Here is a 19,194-nt window from a genome sequence, read left to right on the forward strand (position 1 = left end):
GATACCTCATCAATGAGTTCCTGGACTTGTCTAAATTCAATTTCCTCAGCCAGCAAGTGAAAAGAAAAGTTTCCATCTCAGTGCAGTGAGGATTATTTTAGGTGAGCCCTTGAAAAACTTCACATAGAACTTGGCACGTTAATTACCAGTTCTCCTTAAATGATAGCCATTAAGCATACTTACATTATTACTTCTAATAAAGAAGTAAACTTAGATTCACACCAATGACTTTTATTTAAAATTATTTGCAAAGTTGATGTGGAAGAAGGGTTTGTGAAGATGGGTAGGTGGTTCTTTAAATATCTTTCTTTACATTTTTAAGAATTACTTATTCTATTAAAATACCTTTGATTCTACTTATGCCCATAAAAGGACAACAAAGCTGATCACACTCTCAACTAAGAGGCCAGAGTCAGTTGGAGCACAGTTTGAGTCACCTTGGGGGGAGCCACACTCACTGCCCACTGCAGCCACTCAGCACCTGTAGACACTCTCTTACAGCTACCACCACCTGGCCTGGCGTTCGGGGACCCAAAACACCCAGTGGCATCTGTAGTCATGATGTGGAAACAAAATACTATTTGGGCTCTTTTTCAAACAAAGGGAGCATGTATTCTTCTCCGTGTTCTTCCTTCCTAGAGTTCCTTCTTTCCTCCATTTTCTTTCGAGATTTCATCTCCATCCTCACGCATTCTCTTTCATTTCTCTCCTTTCTGCTCTCAGGTCCCTGAAACAGAAAGGTCAGAAAAGGGTAGACATGTACTAATAGCTGACAACATGCCACATTTCTCCTAACTATCAGAGATGAAGAAAGCCCTGCTCATGTAGTAGACTTCCACATCTTAGTTTCTCATGATAAATTAGCATAAGCCTAAGCGTGTTGCCAAAAGTTTTAGTCATAAATAAAGGGAATGAGCCCTAGGGTGTCAAGAGACAGTCTGTGGAGGAAACTCAAGCTGTACACAACCCCGAGTCTGCCTCTGACACGTAGACAGATGTGATCTCACAGTACGATATAATTAATAGTCTTCTGGTGCTTTTCTGAAGAGGAATATGGCAAGTGAATTATATATGGACTGATTCTAACCTCCCAGTGTCTAATTCTTTAAATTACATTAAAAGTGGGGTTTGCATTAGTTTTAATATGTGAAATGGAGCGTTGAGGAGTGACATCCAACCACATTATCATTCCCCAAAAGATTGCCCATGGGGGCACATTCACTGATTCATTGAATGCATAAGATCAGGAGATAAAGCACTTACTAAAGAAACCCTACTTCTTCAATATTACACCTAGGTGGACAGTGACAGGCAATGGATAAGCCTAAAAGGAAACAATGTAACAGATAGCAATAAGTACAAAGATGATGAGCAAACAGAGTGATATGATAGGGAAGTATGGGGGCAGGGAGAAAGATGTTTCTTCAGCTTCCATGGTCAAGGAGTGTCTTTCAAAGGAATTACTGACTAAAGAATGGCACTGATAAATGTGGTTATGGTGTCTACTTACACTTCTATTTCTAAGAAAAAAACAGATAACATCACTACTCTCTCCCCTCCTCCATTTGAACTGGAAATGCTGGGGAACGCCTGAGTGTCTATCAAGTGAAAATACACTGTGATGAGTGGCAGTCAGAAGAGCAAGATCATGCATGGCTCAACCCTGCAGGCTGAGTTATGAGGGTGTCTGGTTACTGCGGTGGCATCAGCTACTCTTCCGTGCTGAATTGTTTTCATACCTAGATTGCTTCATTTCTAGCTATAATGGTGCAGTGGTCAAAGTCACAAAGCAAAACAAATGATGAAGCTGAGATACAGGTTAGGAGAAACCTAAAAATTGTACTAGCTCTGTAAATGTGCCTCCAGATTATGTTCATCAGTCCCGGCAGCTATATTACATCCATCAGGCTGATCAGAGCTCAATTAAGCAGTCACGAATGTCTCTAATACTTACAAAAGCAGTACAAAAAAGGAGAAAATATAGTGAGGATTATTTTCAATTTGGCTTTTCCTTTATGGAGAATAGAGATTAGCTGAGCAATGCTCATAAATAATGAACTGAAATCTGTTTTCTTATCTCATTTAGAAACAAAATGTAGGGGCACCTCGGTGGCTCAGTCTTAAGCATCCAACTTCGCCTCAGATCATTATCTCATGGTTTGTGAGTTTGAGCTCCGCATCAGGCTCTGTGCTGACAGCTCAGGGCCTGGAGACTGCTTTGGATTCTGTGTCTCATTCTCTCTCTGCCTCTCCCCCAATTGTGCTCTGTCTCTGTCTCTCAAAAATAAATAAGTGTAAAAAAGAAATTTTTAAAAAAATAAAAAAGACACAAAATGTAAAAATCATCGAAATAAGCCAATTGAGTTTTTGAATATCAGAATGAAAGAACTTAATTTTATTGGTCATGATTAGGTTACAAAATTAGTTTGTGGCTCTTTTTGATGCTAAAGGATATAAAATTTTAATCTACATGCTACTATACATTGTGGGTATTGGGGCACCTAGGTGGCTCAGTTGGTTAAGCTTGGTTTCAGCTCAGATCATGATCTCACAGTTTGGAGTCCAAGCCCTGCATTGGGCCCTGCACTGACAGTGAAGAGCCTGCTTGGGATCTTCTCCCTTTCCCTCTCCCTTTGACCCTTTCCTGCTCACATGCACACACTCTTTCTCTCAAAATAAATAAATAAATAAACTTTTTAAAATTGATATAAAATAAAATATTTAATTTAATAAAAGTATTTATCCTATATATTTATCATATAATATGAAAAAATAAGTGATTTTGTAAACCTTTAGCAGGTTTCTAGCTATTATATATAACTGTGAAAAGAGTTCTTAAGTCAAGAAATTGAAAATGCTGTCTTGATTGCCTCCATATTCAAAAGGAAGAACTTGGGAAATGAGATATTAGCAAGTATTTTAGGGATAATATGATGAGTATCTTTTTAAATAGGAGAACTGATTTCATGCTTGCACACTGTTGGGACTTAAGATATGAGAAAATGATATCACATAAGTAGTTATATAAGATGTGGATTCTGAGGACATCAGAATCAACAAAGAACTGTTAAGATTAAAATGTTTTCAAACTATACTGTAACTTGCTCCAGAAAAAAGTTGAGGCTGATATGTCTCCTGAATTAATATAATGAATTACTTTAACATGTAATTTTAAAACAAGAATTCTTTTACTTCTGTTTCATTCCTGCTGAAAGCTTATAATCTAAATCTAGCCATGATGAAATACCAGATAAACCCAAATTAAGTATCATTCTAAAAAGACATCTAAAAAAAGATACCAGTATTCTTCAGATGTCAGGGTCAGGAAAGACAAGGAAAGACTGAGGAACTGTTCAGGATAAAATCAATTCGGGAAATGTGAAAATTGGTTGCAATACATAACTGGAATTTCACTGTAGAGAATATTAATGCGGCAACTGACAAAATATGAACAAGGTCAAGAAATTAGATATAAAAGTATTGTATTGGTGTTAATTTCCCGAGTTTAACTATTATACTGTGTTTTTCTAAGAGAATGTTCTCCTGCCCTTGTTTGGGAGTTGGGAAAGGGAGAAAGATACAAGTAAATATAACATATTAACATTTGGCAGGAATCTAAATGAAGAGTGCGTTTTTTGCACTATTCTTGCAACACTGTTCTAACTCTGAAACCATATCTTTTTTAAAAACTGATATAAAGAAAAGACAAAACAGGAACTCTTAATAAGATTTAGGTATGATAAGTGACAGTTGCTCACTATTCTTCCTTCCTTGCTCTTCCTACGATCAGGTGGAGAGAGCAGCCTACTGAAGGACAATCACATCCAGGGTCACTCTCTGGTAAAAGTGAGGTGCCAGCTACAAGGCAAAGATGCTCGGTAACAGTCCCAACATCCAACACTGCTAAGCAGAAAGCATTGTGTTCAGATGGACAATGAGGTAGGAAGCAGGCACATGTCTTCCTGTGTACATTAACAGAACATGGCTCAAGAACCAGATAGCAATATGCCTAGTCGCTTATTTTTTCTGCCTACTGCATGGCAGAGACATACTATTCCTGCTCTGCAAAATAAAACAAACGAAAAAAAAAACAGAAAAAGAAGTTATTTTGCTGAAGGCCACTCAGCAAACATGTTGCATAGTTCAAAACTATCTCCAAATTAATTGGTCTCCAGTTTATTACTTTATGTATCAAGTTTGGCATTGTCAATTTGGAGTTTCTACTCTTCCCCTATTTCATGCCTATCCTTCCTTTGTGCTTTATGTAGACTCCCACGAGGCCACTGTGAATGCCTGGACAGCTCCTACTCCTGGACACCCACTAGACAGTGTTCAGAGAATTCCTTCTGCATGCTTTTTAGAAGTGCAGGGAACACACCACCATCATGCGCTATCTGCTACTGGATTAAATATGAAAGGATAGAACAGTTGGGGTAGTTTTTCTCTTCTTCGAACAGTGAAAGAAGGACAAGTCACAATTACTTATAAGAGTGACAAAAATAGTCTCAAAGAACCAGAGGACCTCAACAACAAACACATTCCACCTACAGTCCTCCAGGAATTCTTCTCATACCAGACATCTCCAATAAAAATAACTTAAAATTTATATGCATCTGGGCTATCTAATCGTTTGTCAAAGACCTCATCACTAAGCTGTAAAAGAAGAAGTTAGAGCTGTTCTCCTCAAACCTGGGGAGGATGAATCCTTTGGGTTTCCTTTTCTAAAGTGGTTAAATATTCAATAATTCTGTTACATACCAAAGAGACAGAGCGTCTGGTTCTAAAGCACAGTTGCTCTTCAAAGGACTCTGAAAATGCTTGAATTTTGGAATGGGATCTTCCTTTTGATTCCAGTGGCTCCCTGAATGAGTCATCCGCTGAACATTTTCTGTAACCCCGCATGTGGGTATGGCATCGAAATCCCTGGTCCTCATGAGAATGCCTTCTGGGATGGCTGTCAGATGATGTGATTCTGGGAAGCACAGGAAACTGGAAACAGAGAAAAAAATTTTTACAATATAAAGAGTCTGTACAATATTAGCACAGGGACAGATTATCCATAAATTACCAACTAAACAAATCTCATGTTGAACTGAAATTTTATCTTTTTGATTAGCAAGACCTTCCTTCTACAATGAAGTAGAGTCAATTGATTAAAACATTAAGTAGAACACCCCAAGACTAACTTTGTTCATCTTCCACCATTACGGCAATATAATGAAGCATTCCAAGCCTCAAATTGATACGTAAAAATAAATTCCAAAATTAAAAAAATTTAATGAAGCTATAAATGTTTAAGAAATAGTGCAAAGGTGAATAGTTGTGTGATTGCTATATTTTAGAAAGAATTTCTAAGCAAAAGAGCAATGGAAAAAGTCAAAAGAAAAAAGCTAACTTAGCTACATAAAATAAATCTAATGTGCATCACAAGCAACATAACAAAATTAATGGTAGCTTTAAAATCTTTAAAAAGTGTCTTTTCATATCTTCTGCCCATTTCTTCACTGGACTATTTGTTTTTCAGGTGTGGAGTTTGGGTAGTTCCTTATAGATTTTGGATACTAGCCCTTTATCTGATATGTCATTTGCAACTATCTTTTCCCATTCTGTCGGTTGCCTATTAGTTTTATGGATTGTGTCCTTTGCCATGCAGAAGCTTTTTATCTTGATGAGGTCCCAATAGTTCATTTTTGCTCTTGATTCCCTTGTCTTTGGGGATGTGTCAAGCAAGAAGTTGCTGCGGTGGAGGTCAAGGAGGTTGTTTCCTGCTTTCTCCTCTAGGNTAACTCCCCTATGATCAAGCAGTAGCACTGCTAAGAATTTACCCAAGGAATACAGGAGTGCTGATGCATAGGAGCACATGTACCCCAATGTTCATAGCAGGACTCTCAACAATAGCCAAATCATGGAAAAAGCCTAAGTGTCCATCAACTGATGAATGGATCAAGAAGATGTGGTTTATCTATACAATGGAATACTACATGCCAATGAGAAAGAATGAAATCTGGCCATGTGTGGCAACATTGATGGAACTCGAGGGTGTTATGCTGAGTGAAATAAGTCAGGCAGAGAAGGACAAATACCATATGTTTGCACGTATAGGAGGATTAGGAGGAACTTAACAGAGGACCATAGGGGAGAAGAAGGGGAAAAATAGTTGCGGAAAGGGAGGGAGGCAAACCATGAGAGACTCTTGAAAACTGAGGGCTGATGGTGGTGGGGGAGAGGGGAAAGGGGGTGATGGGATTGGAGGAGGGCACTTTTGGGGATGAGCACTGGGTGTTATATGGAAACCAACTTGACAATAAACTATTAAAAAGTAATAATTAAAAAATAAAATAAAATAATAAAAATTTAAAAAATAACATCTTTAAAAATATTTGCTACATTTTAGTAATGTTTAATAATAATATCCTGAAAAGAAATATCTCACATACATATAAACATACAAGTCATATAATACAATAATATCAGCATTAAAATCATAATCAGAAAACAGTCAAAGGACAGACAGTTCAGAGAAGCCAATCTTGAAAGAACTATTCTCTCAGGTTGTGTGGGTGGCTCAGTTGGCTAAGTGTTTGACTTTAGCTCAGGTCATGATCTCACAGTTTGTGAGTCTGAGTCCCCCCACTGGGCTCTCTGCTGTCAGCATAGGGCCCATTTTGGATCCTCTGTCTCCCTCTCTCTTTGCTCCTCCCCTGCTCGTTTGCTCACTGTCTCTTAAAAATAAACATTGAAAAAAAAAGCTGTTCTCTCAATTTTTCTCACTTCCCAACCTACTTCAATCTAGCTTTTGCACCCAAGACTGATTTTGGTCAGGATATTGGTCTCAGTGTTGCTGAACTCTGTGCACTTTTGGTCTTTAATAAATTTGTAGCATTCAATCCAGTACCACATGTGCCCCTTGGCCGGAAATAATCTTTCCTTGTCTTCTACCACTGCAGCTAAAGGATGTTCTTTCTGCATTGTGTTTTAGACATGTTACTCCCTTCTCCCTCTAGTAGCTCACAACTATTGGAGTTCCTCTGGGTTCTAAACTAGTCTTTCTTTGCTTCTTATCATTTCTCACTTTACACTGTCTCCCTAAATATCTGATCCTCGGGCTTAAGTTCCTAGCGATACTCTTATTTCCTAATTTATATTGTTAGTGCAGACATCTCCTTTGAGTTTCTACCTCCTCAAGTTCCCTCATTGGTATCCCACTGGCACCCATCCTGACTTGTGCAAATCGGAACTCATGACCTCTCCTCCCCAAACCTGCTCCTCATGTGTCCCCTAAGTTAGAAGATGGCACCGCCATGCACTCAGTCACTCAGAACAGTAACTCAGGAGCCACTCTTCACATTCAATTGCCACGTCAGCAGATTCCTCCTCTCAAATGTCTCTAAAAACTATCCATGCTTTTCCAGCACCACTGTTACTATCAGCCTTATAATTCAAGGCACCCAGATTATCTTTCAACCAGGTTACAGATGCAGCCTCCTCATAGTGGATGTCCTATATCTGCTCACTCATTTATTTTGTTGTTCCCACAGCAGAAAGAGTGGTGAGAACCACCACCAAGTCATAACTGATCACTTTTCGTTTTGCACCTCATCTTGGACCGCCTGCCCTTTCAGTGACAGCCCCACTAGTTAGTCACTTCTTCCAGCTTACCTGCTCCTACCCAGCACAGGCACCTTTACAGGCGGTCTTCTGTGCTCATGACCACCCACTGCTCCACTCCATTACCTCGGGTAATGGCTAATCATACTCAGTCAGTCTGCACTTCCACAGAAATCCTTCCTGACTGTCTGGTTGGTCCCGAGCCCAGTTAGATGCCCTCCTGGGATTTCGTACTTCTCCTTTACAATACTCATCACAACTATACTCAATATTTGGGGTAATTTTGTTACACATCTCCCTTCTCCATTAAACTATATGGTCCATCACATCTAGGTCCATGTTTCATTCTCTGCTAGAATCCTAGTATGCAGGACTTTGCCTTATTCACAGCATGAATTCATTAAATACATACTAGATAAGGGGCACCTGGCTGGCTCAGTTGGAAGAGCATGTGACTCTCGATCTCAGGGTTGTGAGTTTGAGTCCCATGTTGGGTGTACATATTACCTTTTTTAAAATATTAAAAATGAATAAATGTACAGAGAATGAAAGAAAAAGAAATACCCAAATGCCAACTAGTAAAAATTATTTATGCTTATGGAAAATGAAATAATATACAATCTTGCCTTTCAGTTTAGAAAAAACAAATGTTACTTAATGGTACCAATACTGGCAAGAGTGCAGAGAGATAGGCTGGTGGGACCACCAATGTGCATGGTCTTCCCAGAAAGCTGTTGGCAATATGTGTCTGGGGACTTATAATATCCCCCTCCTTGGATCCATCCATTGCATGTTGTTATTTGCTGTATTGTGTCCCGCTACCCCCAAATTCATATGAAGCCTTATGTGAGTAGCTCAGAATATGACTATATTTGGAGATAGAGCCTTTAAAGATTAAGTTGAAGTGAGACCATTATGGTGGGTCCCATTTCAGTCTGTCCAGTGCCATTATAAGAAAAAGAAATTTGGACACACAGAGGGACACCAGGGATAGGCTTACCCAGAGGAAGGATCGTGAAGGTGAAGACACAGCAAGAAAGTGGCCATCCGCATGCTGAGAAGAGAGGCCTCGGAAGAAACCAAACCTGCTCACACTTTTATCTCAGACTAACTTCCAGAACTGTTGAGAAAATAAATTTCTGCTGTGTAAGTCACCCAGCGTGTGGTACTTTCTTATGGCGGCCCAAAAATCTAACACACATGTCTAGAAATTTTCTCTCAAAAAATAATCAGAAATTTGGTTAAAGATTTGTAAAGCTACTAAGACATGAGGTAAATTTGGATATATTATTCCATTTATTATGGGTAAGACATGGTACTTGGTGCTTTGAGTAAGTTGGGGAGCCAAATAAGCAAAGCGTCCCCTCTTGGAGATCATGTCTGCACGGGAGATGGACGCTAAACAAATAGGGCGTATGCCTACAGCCGTGGCCAAATGCCGTAAAGGAAAAGTCCAAGGTTCCCTGAGAGGATGTAACTGGGTAAAATTATGTAAGTTTGGGTAGGTATTGGAGTGGCCAGGAGGATCAGGGAGACTTTCGTGAAGGTGTGATGATTAAGATACAATCTGAAGGGGGCGCCTGGGTGGCTTAGTCGGTTAAGCGTCCGACTTTCGCTTGGGTCACGATCTCGCAGTTCGTGGGTTCGAGCCCCGCGTCGGGCTCTGTGCTGACTGCCAGCTCAGAGCCTGGAGCCTATTTCAGAGTCTGTGTCTCCCTCTCTCTCTGCCCCTCCCTTGCTCACGCTGTCTCTCTCTCTCCTAGAAATAAATAAAAAATATTAAAAAAAAAACATTTATAAAAAAAGAAAAAAGATACAATCTGAAGGATGAGCAGGGTTAATTAGGGAACAGAAACGCTTTTCTGCCTGAGGATGAGCCCCATATGTGCCACAGAAGAGCTTGCTGGAGTGGAAGGAAAAGATGCGGAAAAGATGCTCACTGAGCGTGAGCGCCTGGGTGGAGGGAGGTGAGAGGAGGGCTTGAAGCAGGGTAACATCATAAGATGAGCAATCTTAAAACATACCTGAATGTTTTGAAAGGCTTTCTTTGTGCCATGGGATTGTTTTGTTTTGTTTTGTTTTTTTACTATTTTCCAAGTTTTCTGCAGTGTTTTGTACTATTTTATCAAGAAAAAAATGGTACTTTAAAAACTTGAGACTCAGACACAGAAAGACACATACTGAATGATGCCACTTGCATGAGGTCTCTAAAATCCTTAAATCCATAGAAGCGAGGAATAGAGTGATGGTCATCAGGGCTTGAGAGAAGGGGGAAACAGGAAATGGCTAATCAATGGGTATAAAATTCTAGTTATGCAAAAATGAGTGAGTTCTGAAGATCTACTGTACAGCCTTGGGCCTGTAGTTAACCATACTGTATTGCACACTTAAAAATTGGCTAAGATGGTAGATCTCATGTTAAGTGTTCCTGCCACAATAAAATTTTTTAAATAAAATTTTAAAACTTGAGGTTGTACATGAAATGAGAATGCTTGTACAAATGTTCTCTTCCATTGAGGGGCCTAAAAAGAATGGCAAGAGTTTTCTCACAATATAAATATATACTTAATATTTCCTATCAGATAGGTTTTTCCATTTGTTTGTTTTGGTGTGTGACTTTGTGGGAAATAGGCTTAAAAGAGCTCTCCAATCCATTACAGGAAGAAGTTCCCATTTTTAAATATGTTTACTTACCATGCAAGCTCTACTTTTGGAATTTTATATGCCCTTCTAATGTAATCTTCCTGGCAAAGACATGAAACAGTGCCCTAGCTTATTTTTACGTGGCTTATTTTTGCCAAGTATGTACATATCACCTCCATAGCCATGGACTAGTCTTATTGGTCTCTCTTCCACACTGTGAGACAGGCTCTTGCCTTTGGGACAGGATCCTTCATTCTCAGCTCACCAGCTGGGGTCCCAGATGACAGAGTGACAAAGACAAAGTGTATAACAGACACTGCCTTCTAACCCAAGGCATAGGTTTTCATTTTAATTAATTAATGAAAAAGAAATTGGTGGGGCACCTGGCTGGCTCAGCCCATGAAGTGTGCGACTCTGGATCTCAGGGTTGTGAGTTTGAGCCCCACGCTGGGTGTAGAGATTACTTAAAAATAAAATGTTTAAAAATATGATAATAAATAAATAAAAGGAAATTGGTTATGTAATATTTTCTTCTGGAGGGCTTAACTACTTGATATTCTTTGTCTTGGCTTTAATTGCAATCACCCTTCACTTGTACCCCTCCTGTTCTCTGTGTCAATACAAGCACCTGAAATACCCATGAACAGCAAAACGAGAAACAATGAGGAGAAAGTTCTAGGTGCTGGGATAATAAGAGCCATGTTAAGTCGTAGTGCACAGTACGAGAGTACCACGCTCTCTGGGGACCATGTCCTTGACCTCAGACCTCAGAACAATTCCTGGGAGGGAGTCATTCTTCCCTTTTACAAATGAGGAAAATGAATATTAGGTCAGCTAAATATCTCACCTACGACTTATGCATGCAGGTGCAGAGAGAGAGAGAAAGAGCTTATAAGGGTCTCTGCTTATAAGGGTACTAATCCCATCTGATAGGGCCCCACCTCATGAGCTCATCCACACCTAATTACTTTCCAAAGACCTTATCTCCAAATATCATCACATTCAGGGTTAGGACTTCAGCATATGAATTTTGTGAGGGTTGGCGGGGGGGAAGAGAGGACATCAGTCCATAACAGAACATACACCATATGCCAACCTCCAATATAAATGAACTAGTGAGAAAGAGAAACATTAAAGACAATGAGGGAAAGACAAAATGAAAGACTCTAGGACTTTTTGTAGTCTAAAGCAAAGCATCATCTGGAAAAAAAATATTTCCAAGTTTCAACACTTCTAGCACATAATAATAAGGAGCATAGGTGCTCATTAGGTAGCAGTCAATGTTCTAATTACATTACATAAATTACTTATTGAATTTTCACTACATCTTTATGAGGTATATGCTGTTCCCATCAGTCCTCTTTACATATGGGCAGAGAGAGGTAGGTAACTCAGTCAGTTATGCTGTTAGTGGGGGACCCTGAGAGGTCACTTCTGGAGCCCTCCCTTCACCCTTCTCAGCCACTCTGCTCTGCTACCCTTCAGCAACCCCTCTACATCCAGTAGAAGACAGAGAGCAAATCCATAGAATATTATGCTAAAAGTGCCTCCAAAGAGTTGTCACTGCTGCCTGAGACTCTATTGCTAGTTTCATTTTGGGGGTTAAGGCATTGTTCCCTATTGAAATTGAATATAAATTTAACCGGAAAAACAAGAAATCTCTGTTAGTCATGCAACCGTAAGGCATCCCTTCTCTTCAGGTTTATGAGAAATCCTCTGAGGGGGCCATGCCCCAGCCCTTCCATGTCATGAGCAAATGTGGGAGAACCATCACTGTAGTGAGATACTGTAATGGTGACAGTGTGTAGCCATACTCAAGTCAGTCAGGGATAAAAAAAAAAATTAAAACTGTCTTCTATTGCTTTAAATTGAGACCATGAAGAGAAAATATAAAAATAAAGATCATTTGTCTATCTATCTATTTATTTATTTATTTAGTGACTGAGACCATGTGAATGGGGGAGGGGGAGAGAGACAGAGAGAGAGAGAGAGAGAGAGAACGAGAATCCCAAGCAGGCTCTGGGCTGCCAGTCCAGAGCCCCATACAGGTCTGGAACTCAGAAACTGGGAGATCATGACCTGAGCCAAAACCAGGAGTCGGGTGCTTAACCAACTGAGCCACCCAGACACCCTAAAGGTGATTATTTTCAAAAAGAAAAAGTGGGGGCACCTTGGTGGCTCAGTCAGTTGGGCATCCGTTCTCAACTCAGGTCATGAAATCTTGGTTCATGGGTTCAAGCCTTACCTCGACCTCTGTGCTGATAGCTTGGAGCCTGCTTCAGAGTTTCTGTCTCCCTTTCTTTCTGCCTCTCCCCTGCTTGTGCACACACACACTCTCTCTCTCTCTCAAAAATAAATAAACATTAAAAAATATTTTTTTGAATCCCTTGGGTACAGACAGGTAAAGGCTTATTTTTATATCCCCTTAAATGATATCATGTGGGCAAGCATATACTGTGCTACCTTGGAGCATAGAGGAAGCACTGAGAAAGCATTTAGAATTAGCAAAGCCAGGGTAGCCTGGGTGCCTCAGTTGGTTATGTGTCCGGCTTGGGCTTAGGTCATGATTTTGCAGCTGGTGGGTTCAAGTCCCCCACCATCGGGCTCTGTACTAACAGCTCAGAGCCCGAAGCCTGCTTCAGATTTTGTGTCTCCCTCTTTCTCTGTCTCTCCCCCACTCGCACTCAGTCTCTTTCTCTCTCTCTCAAAAATAAATAAACATTAAAAAAAAATTTTTTTAATGGAATTAGCAAAGCCTTAGGCCAGGGAATTTGGTTCCTTCTTGAAGACTCCTTTCATTTAGCTTAATCTCCGGCCTATAGGCCCAAACGATGCCAAACAATAGTAAGAGAACCATGGTAAGCTGCAGAAGATGCCTAGATAGCTGAATGGACTAAAGTATTAAAAATCCACTTTCAGTGAGCAAAATAAATAAGGAATACAGAAACTTCTACTTCACGTGTGTATTCATGTGGTGCTGGAGGTAGAAGGCACATCAGTTCAATTAATAAAAGAGACTTCATATCACTTCATTTTTTTCCCACAAAGAACATCAGGACAGTAAAGTTAGATTTTTAAATTCACTCTAAATCAGTGATCATAGATTATTAAACTGAGGCGTCAAAAAATAGTGTTCTCTGAGAAAGACAAAGATCTACCCCTTGTCTACTTTGTTCTTTCTGCCAAATTGTATTTTCCACTAGACTGAAAGTTCCACAAGCTCAGAGATTTTGTATGTCTTCTTGTACCCTAGAAGCCTTTAGAGCCTTGTGTAATGCCGGACATACATAGTAGGTATTCAATAACTATGTACAATGAATCAAGGCTCCATCACTATGGTTTTGCAGGAATCATGAGGCTGAAAGCCATATTAGAAACCACATTCAAATGGGAAAGGAGGGAAAACTCTTCTCTTCCAATGCATGTAACATTGATGGATACAGGTTACTAATAGGTTGAGAAGGAAAGAGTCTTAGATTGGAGCAATGGGGAGAGAAGAAAAGAGACAAGGCTGAGAGTAAGCTTTTCTTTTTATGTTATTCATTGAGCTCAAAGCAAAACACACACAAAAAAATGAAAACCTAATGGTTCTCATAGCTCTAAGGTAAGAAAAACCTGAGCACATTTTAGAGTTAGAAAAGTTAAGTATCCAACTATAGACTCTCTTCATATATATGTGGCATAATGTGACGAGAGGTAGAGTCAGACTCCTATTTCCTGGGGCTCTGCCCGCCTCACTCTGGGTCCCCCACTCTGTGTTCTGTGCTTATACTCTTTCTATTCTATTGAGTAAGGTGGTCATTTTTACTCCATGCTTTGTATCCTTAAATAAGAACATACGTTCTGCATGTTAGTCTGATAATTGTGGAATTCACTGGTAAGTAAGAAAATCTAAACAGGTTAATTCAGGAAAATGCTTGAAGTTAGTTTGAGCAGGAAAAGATACATGGACACCGTTCAGAAATGTCATCCATAACAAATTCTGTCCCAATAGTTTAAGGCAAACAACACTGCAACCTAAAAGTGGATTCTCTAAAAAGAGTGAATTATCTCAGATTTAAAAGTCTAGTAGATGGTAAAATTTATTCAACAAAACTGTATTTTAAAAGTCATGTTTCTTCCTTTGTTTTCCTATTTTCAGTGGCTCCAAAGGGTTGTTGAGATAAATAGCAAATCACAGTTTTTCTCCTTGTTTTTCCCTGGTCCTCACTATCTGGCAACTGGACACTACCTGTACTTCTGGTTCACACATTGTGAATACCTCACTTGAAGTGGATCATAAGAGATTAAGATAAGAGTGTGATACGCAAGTGTTCATTTACAACAGAATCATGGACAGTTAGTGCTAGAAGGCTTCCCAGAGATCATCCAGTCCAGCCTCTTATCTTTTTTACTTAAGGTCCCTGAAGCTCAAAGAGCTATTGAAACTCACCCTTAGTGCCTGAGTATGCATTTGGTAAGAAACCTACTTTCAATATTTGTGTCCTAAAGACATTCCTCAAAACTTACTGGTCAATGGGAGTAAAAGAGATTTTGCCTTACACACTTTTATATCCCTTACAGGCATTATACATCTGAGAATTCTGGAGATGAAAATGAAATAAAAAAACATTACCCTAAAACTTACTTGTTTCTGGGGTTGACAGAAGCAGGTTGGGAATGTATTCTTTACAGCTAGAATTCTAAGTGACTTGTGAGGAGGAAAAGCTCTATTATTGCTGCGTAACTGGGAAACAGAGAACACATGTGTCTGCGGCGGAGTCTTCTAGCACCGCAGTAAACAGAGAGACCCACTGCCCGTACCTGCTGCTGAGTCCTCACCTGGTCAGGCCCACTCACTCCCTGTCAGGGGCTTTCCTATTTGCATCTAGCTTCCTAGACACTGGGTGTTTGCCTTGCTGAGGGCAGGACAATTTTGGCTCCTTCTACCCTCAGGAAACCAAAGGGGAACCAGAAGAAAAGGTATATCATATTTATCAAAGGTAGTGAGTTATTATGTGGAATCACCAATTCTCTAGAGGTTATGAAATAGTAGAGCTATTTTCAGTATTTTAAAAAGACTATCGGAAATCACACATTGATCCACGCTGATGCGACACAAACTATAATATCAAGTTTCTTTCCTTTGACTTGAATTATATTAACCCTCAGAAGGATTGTCTCAGGTTTATTATCAGTAGCTCTGCATAGTAGTTGAAGATATCTTAGACTACTAAAAATGAAGAAATCTTTACCTAATAGATGAACATCAGGTCCCCTGGAGAACAAGATAAAATAATAAGAGAGATTTTTGTGGGTATAAAATGGTTTAGGAGTACTGATTTTTAACCAAAGAAAATTTTATCCCAAAGGCCTTTTCAAAAATTATCCAACAGAAATCTCCCTCCCCTAGTCCAGCTCCCCTGGTTCTCTGATAATAACTCACTGGGCAGGGCAGGGAGGTTTTCCTGTAACTGGCATCTTGTGATCCGTGACGGCCTCGGAGTCCTCTCTCATTCTCTTCTATCCAGCTGTGACCCCAGAAGCTGCTCATCCATTTGGCAAAAGACACATCATCATCATCATCATCATCTTTGTGCTCCATGTGTAGGTGATTCAAAGTACGGAAGGCCTGTCTCTAGATCTGACAGAGAGCAATATCATCCAACAGGGCTGACTTGATGAAACCCAGGTTCTCCCCCAAAAGACAAAATGAAACTGGTATTTTCAAACGCTCTCCGATAATGGGATTCTTAAGGGAGAAAGATTTACTAAACAACCACTTCACCATCAGGCAGCCTCAGGGAATGTCTATTTATAAATTGTGCAGCCCACATTCCCTCCCCTCCCCCTGTCTTTTTAAATTGAGGCTTTTTAATCCTTCCATTGCTGGGGTTTGTGCCTCCAAGCCTAAGGGTGGGAAGCACAGTCCACCGCCTGGTTTTCCCTGTGCTTTGCTGCCGATGGCATGTGATGGCATCTCCAGCTGTCAATGATGATGGAGCATGACCCTTATAAGACGCCTGTCAGCTCCAGGCTAGTTCTGAAATGGGGCCACTTACAAGGGACAGATTGACTACAGCCTGCTAGATGGCCAGCTTTTGACATGTTATATTGTCTGCTAGATATGCTCCTAGTAAATAAAATTGATATTGATACAAAAATCCTGGGATTAAGGGAGCAGTTTTTTTAATTGACATATTATTTATATCTGTATAAATGTAAATAATATAAACGTATGTATATGATGTACAAATATTAAGTGCTTAGTTTGACAAATTTTTTACATGCATATAGCCATATATAACCACCATTATGCAGGTGAAGACATAACACATTTTCAGCACCCCAGCTGGCTCCCTTTTTCCTTCCTCCAATCCATCTTCCTTCCAAAAGGTTATGACTTCTGACTGCTGTCACTATAGATTAATTTTGCCTGTTTTTGAACCTAGTTTCAATGGATTTATGCAGAATGTATTATTTTGTATCATTCTATGTTACATTGGTGAGATTTATCCATACTTTTGCAGTAAGGGTAGTTCATGGTATATAGTACTGCATTGCATGAGTATCCCAAATATCTTTTCTTTCATAGTTTATTGTCAAGTTGGTTTCCATATAACGCCCAGTGCTCATCCCCACAAGNAAATATTCAATCTGCTGACGAGGATGTGTAGAAACGGGAACCCTCTTACACTATTGGTGGGAATGCAAAGTGGTGCAGCCGCTCTGGAAAATAGTGTGGAAGTTCCCCCAAAAAATTAAAAATAGAACTACTCTATAACCCAGAAATAGCATTACTAGGAATTTATCCAAAGGATACAGGAGTGCTGATTCACAGGGCCACGTGTACCCCAACATTTATAGCAGTGCTTTCAACTATAGCCAAATTATGGAAAGAATCTAAATGTCCATCAACTGATGAATGGATCAAGAAGATGTGGTTTATCTATACAATGGAATACTAGTTGGCAATGAGAAAGAATAAAATTATGCCATTTGCAACAATGTGGATGGAACTAGAAGGTATTATGCTGAGTGAAATAAGTCAGTCAGAGAAAGACAGATATCATGTTTTCACTCCTATGTGGATCTTGAGAAACTTAACAGAAATCCATAGGGGAAGGGAAGGGGAAAAAATAGTTACAAACAGAGAGGGAGGGAAACAAACTATAAGAGTCTCTTAAACATAGAGAACAAACTGACAGTTGATGGGGGGTGGGGGAGAGGGGAAAGTGGGTGATAAGCATTGAGGAGGGCACTTGTTGGGATGAGTGTGGGGTGTTTTATGCAAGCCAATTTGAAAATAAATTATATTAAAAATTAAATAAAATAAGGATATCAAAAAATATTCAATCTACTAACTGATGGTCATTTTGGGCTGTCATTGGGTTGTGTTCAGGTGGAACTATTATAAATAAAGCTTCTATGAACATTATAGTCCCTGCATTTTAGTGGGCATTTTTTTGAGGTAACAGGAATAATGCATTTATTAAACTCCTGCTTTGTACCAGGTATGAAGTCAAATATTTTACATATGCTATTTTTATTATAACAGCCCTGTGCCTGGGAGATTTGTATCACATTTTAGATAAAGGCAGTGAGACTCAAATAGATCATCACTTGCCCAAGGTGAAACGAGAAGTAGAATGACGAAGTCCAGACTCCACCATTCTACGAGTATTCCAAGAAAACTTTGAGAAATCTTGCATTTGTAAACAGAGGTATTCTTGGCCGTTTTCTATATGAAAACTCTTTGAGCTGCAAAAAGATAAGCTTAATAATTGTGACCAGTTTTCCAGAGCATAGTACCACAATTTCTAAGTTGCTAAGGGAAAATAACCAAAGCATAAAATAGCTTGCAACATTTTTACTTCTTGTTTTAAATAGTGAGAGATACAGGCTTGTAACTTTGTATTATTTTTATTATAGAATGCAGAAAGCCTGTTTCTCAATCACCCAGATGAGAAAAGTTATAACTATAACTGTATGCCACCACTATTGGTTGTCTCTATTATTAAAGAAAGAAATACAGTAACTTCATTGGGGAAACAGAGGACAGGTATGTCCACAAAGCTTAACTCTAGATAAACATCTTCTTTTCTATTCCTCTTGAGACAGGAATGTCTTTTCTTACAATTTTTGAAACAAAAATAATAAGTCTATGACCAGAGAGGATCGAAAAACCAGAGCAGGTCATACCTAATTATTGCTTAAAAGTAGTTTGAGGAAAAGAATCAGGACATTATTTTAAAAACTTCTTTGAGTGACATCTATCTCTTGGGGTTCTGAACCCTTCTTATGTTGGAAGATGAGGAGATAAAGGTATAAATATGAAGATGTATGTGGAATTGGCTTATGCAATTATAGAGACTTATAAGCCTCACAGTCTGCCATCTACAAACTAGAGACCCAGAAAAGCCAGTGGTATAATTCAGTCCAAGTCTAAAGGCCTGGTAACCAGGGGAGACAATGGTGTAAATCCAAGCCCAAGGGCAGAAGAAGATGTGATATCCCAATTTATGCAGTGAGGCAGGAAAAAAAAGAGCAAATTCCTCCTTCTCTGTTTTGTTCTATTCACTCACAACTGATTAGATCAGGCCCACCACACGGGGGAGGACAATCAACTTTATTGAGTCCATTAACTCAAATGCTAACCTCATCTAAAAACACCTTTACAGACACATCCAGAAATAGTGTTTAATCTGGGCACCCCATAAAATCAACATAAAATTAACCATCACAGGCACTAATCCCATTCATGAGGACTCCACCCGCTTATCTGTTTATCTCCCAAAGCCCCTATCTCCAAACCATCATATTAGATTTAGGCTTCAACATATGAATTTTGTAGGATTACAACATACAGTCCCAGCAGGGTCCCCACATAAGCAGCACCTATTAAAAACCATGGGCACTAAGTCCCAAATGAGAATGTAGATAACATTTCACACGTGTTGCCAA

The 19,194-nt window shown here is 39.4% G+C and overlaps 1 protein-coding gene across 1 annotated transcript; it reads right to left on the reverse strand.

Annotated features, from left to right (window-relative positions):
• Positions 1 to 309: 309 nt before the first annotated feature.
• Positions 310 to 15,835, reverse strand: LNP1 (leukemia NUP98 fusion partner 1). The gene is made up of 3 exons (XM_077774942.1): positions 15,677 to 15,835; positions 4,759 to 4,989; positions 310 to 727 (listed from the first exon to the last, which is right to left on the reverse strand). The coding sequence occupies exons 1-3, from the start codon at positions 15,833 to 15,835 to the stop codon at positions 578 to 580; spliced, it is 540 nt and encodes a 179-aa protein (XP_077631068.1). The 3' UTR covers positions 310 to 577.
• Between the last annotated feature and the right edge of the window lie 3,359 nt (positions 15,836 to 19,194).

This window comes from Crocuta crocuta, unplaced genomic scaffold (genome assembly GCF_008692635.1).
Source record: "Crocuta crocuta isolate KB4526 unplaced genomic scaffold, BGI_CrCroc_1.0 scaffold6, whole genome shotgun sequence".
Classification (NCBI taxonomy): domain Eukaryota; kingdom Metazoa; phylum Chordata; class Mammalia; order Carnivora; family Hyaenidae; genus Crocuta; species Crocuta crocuta.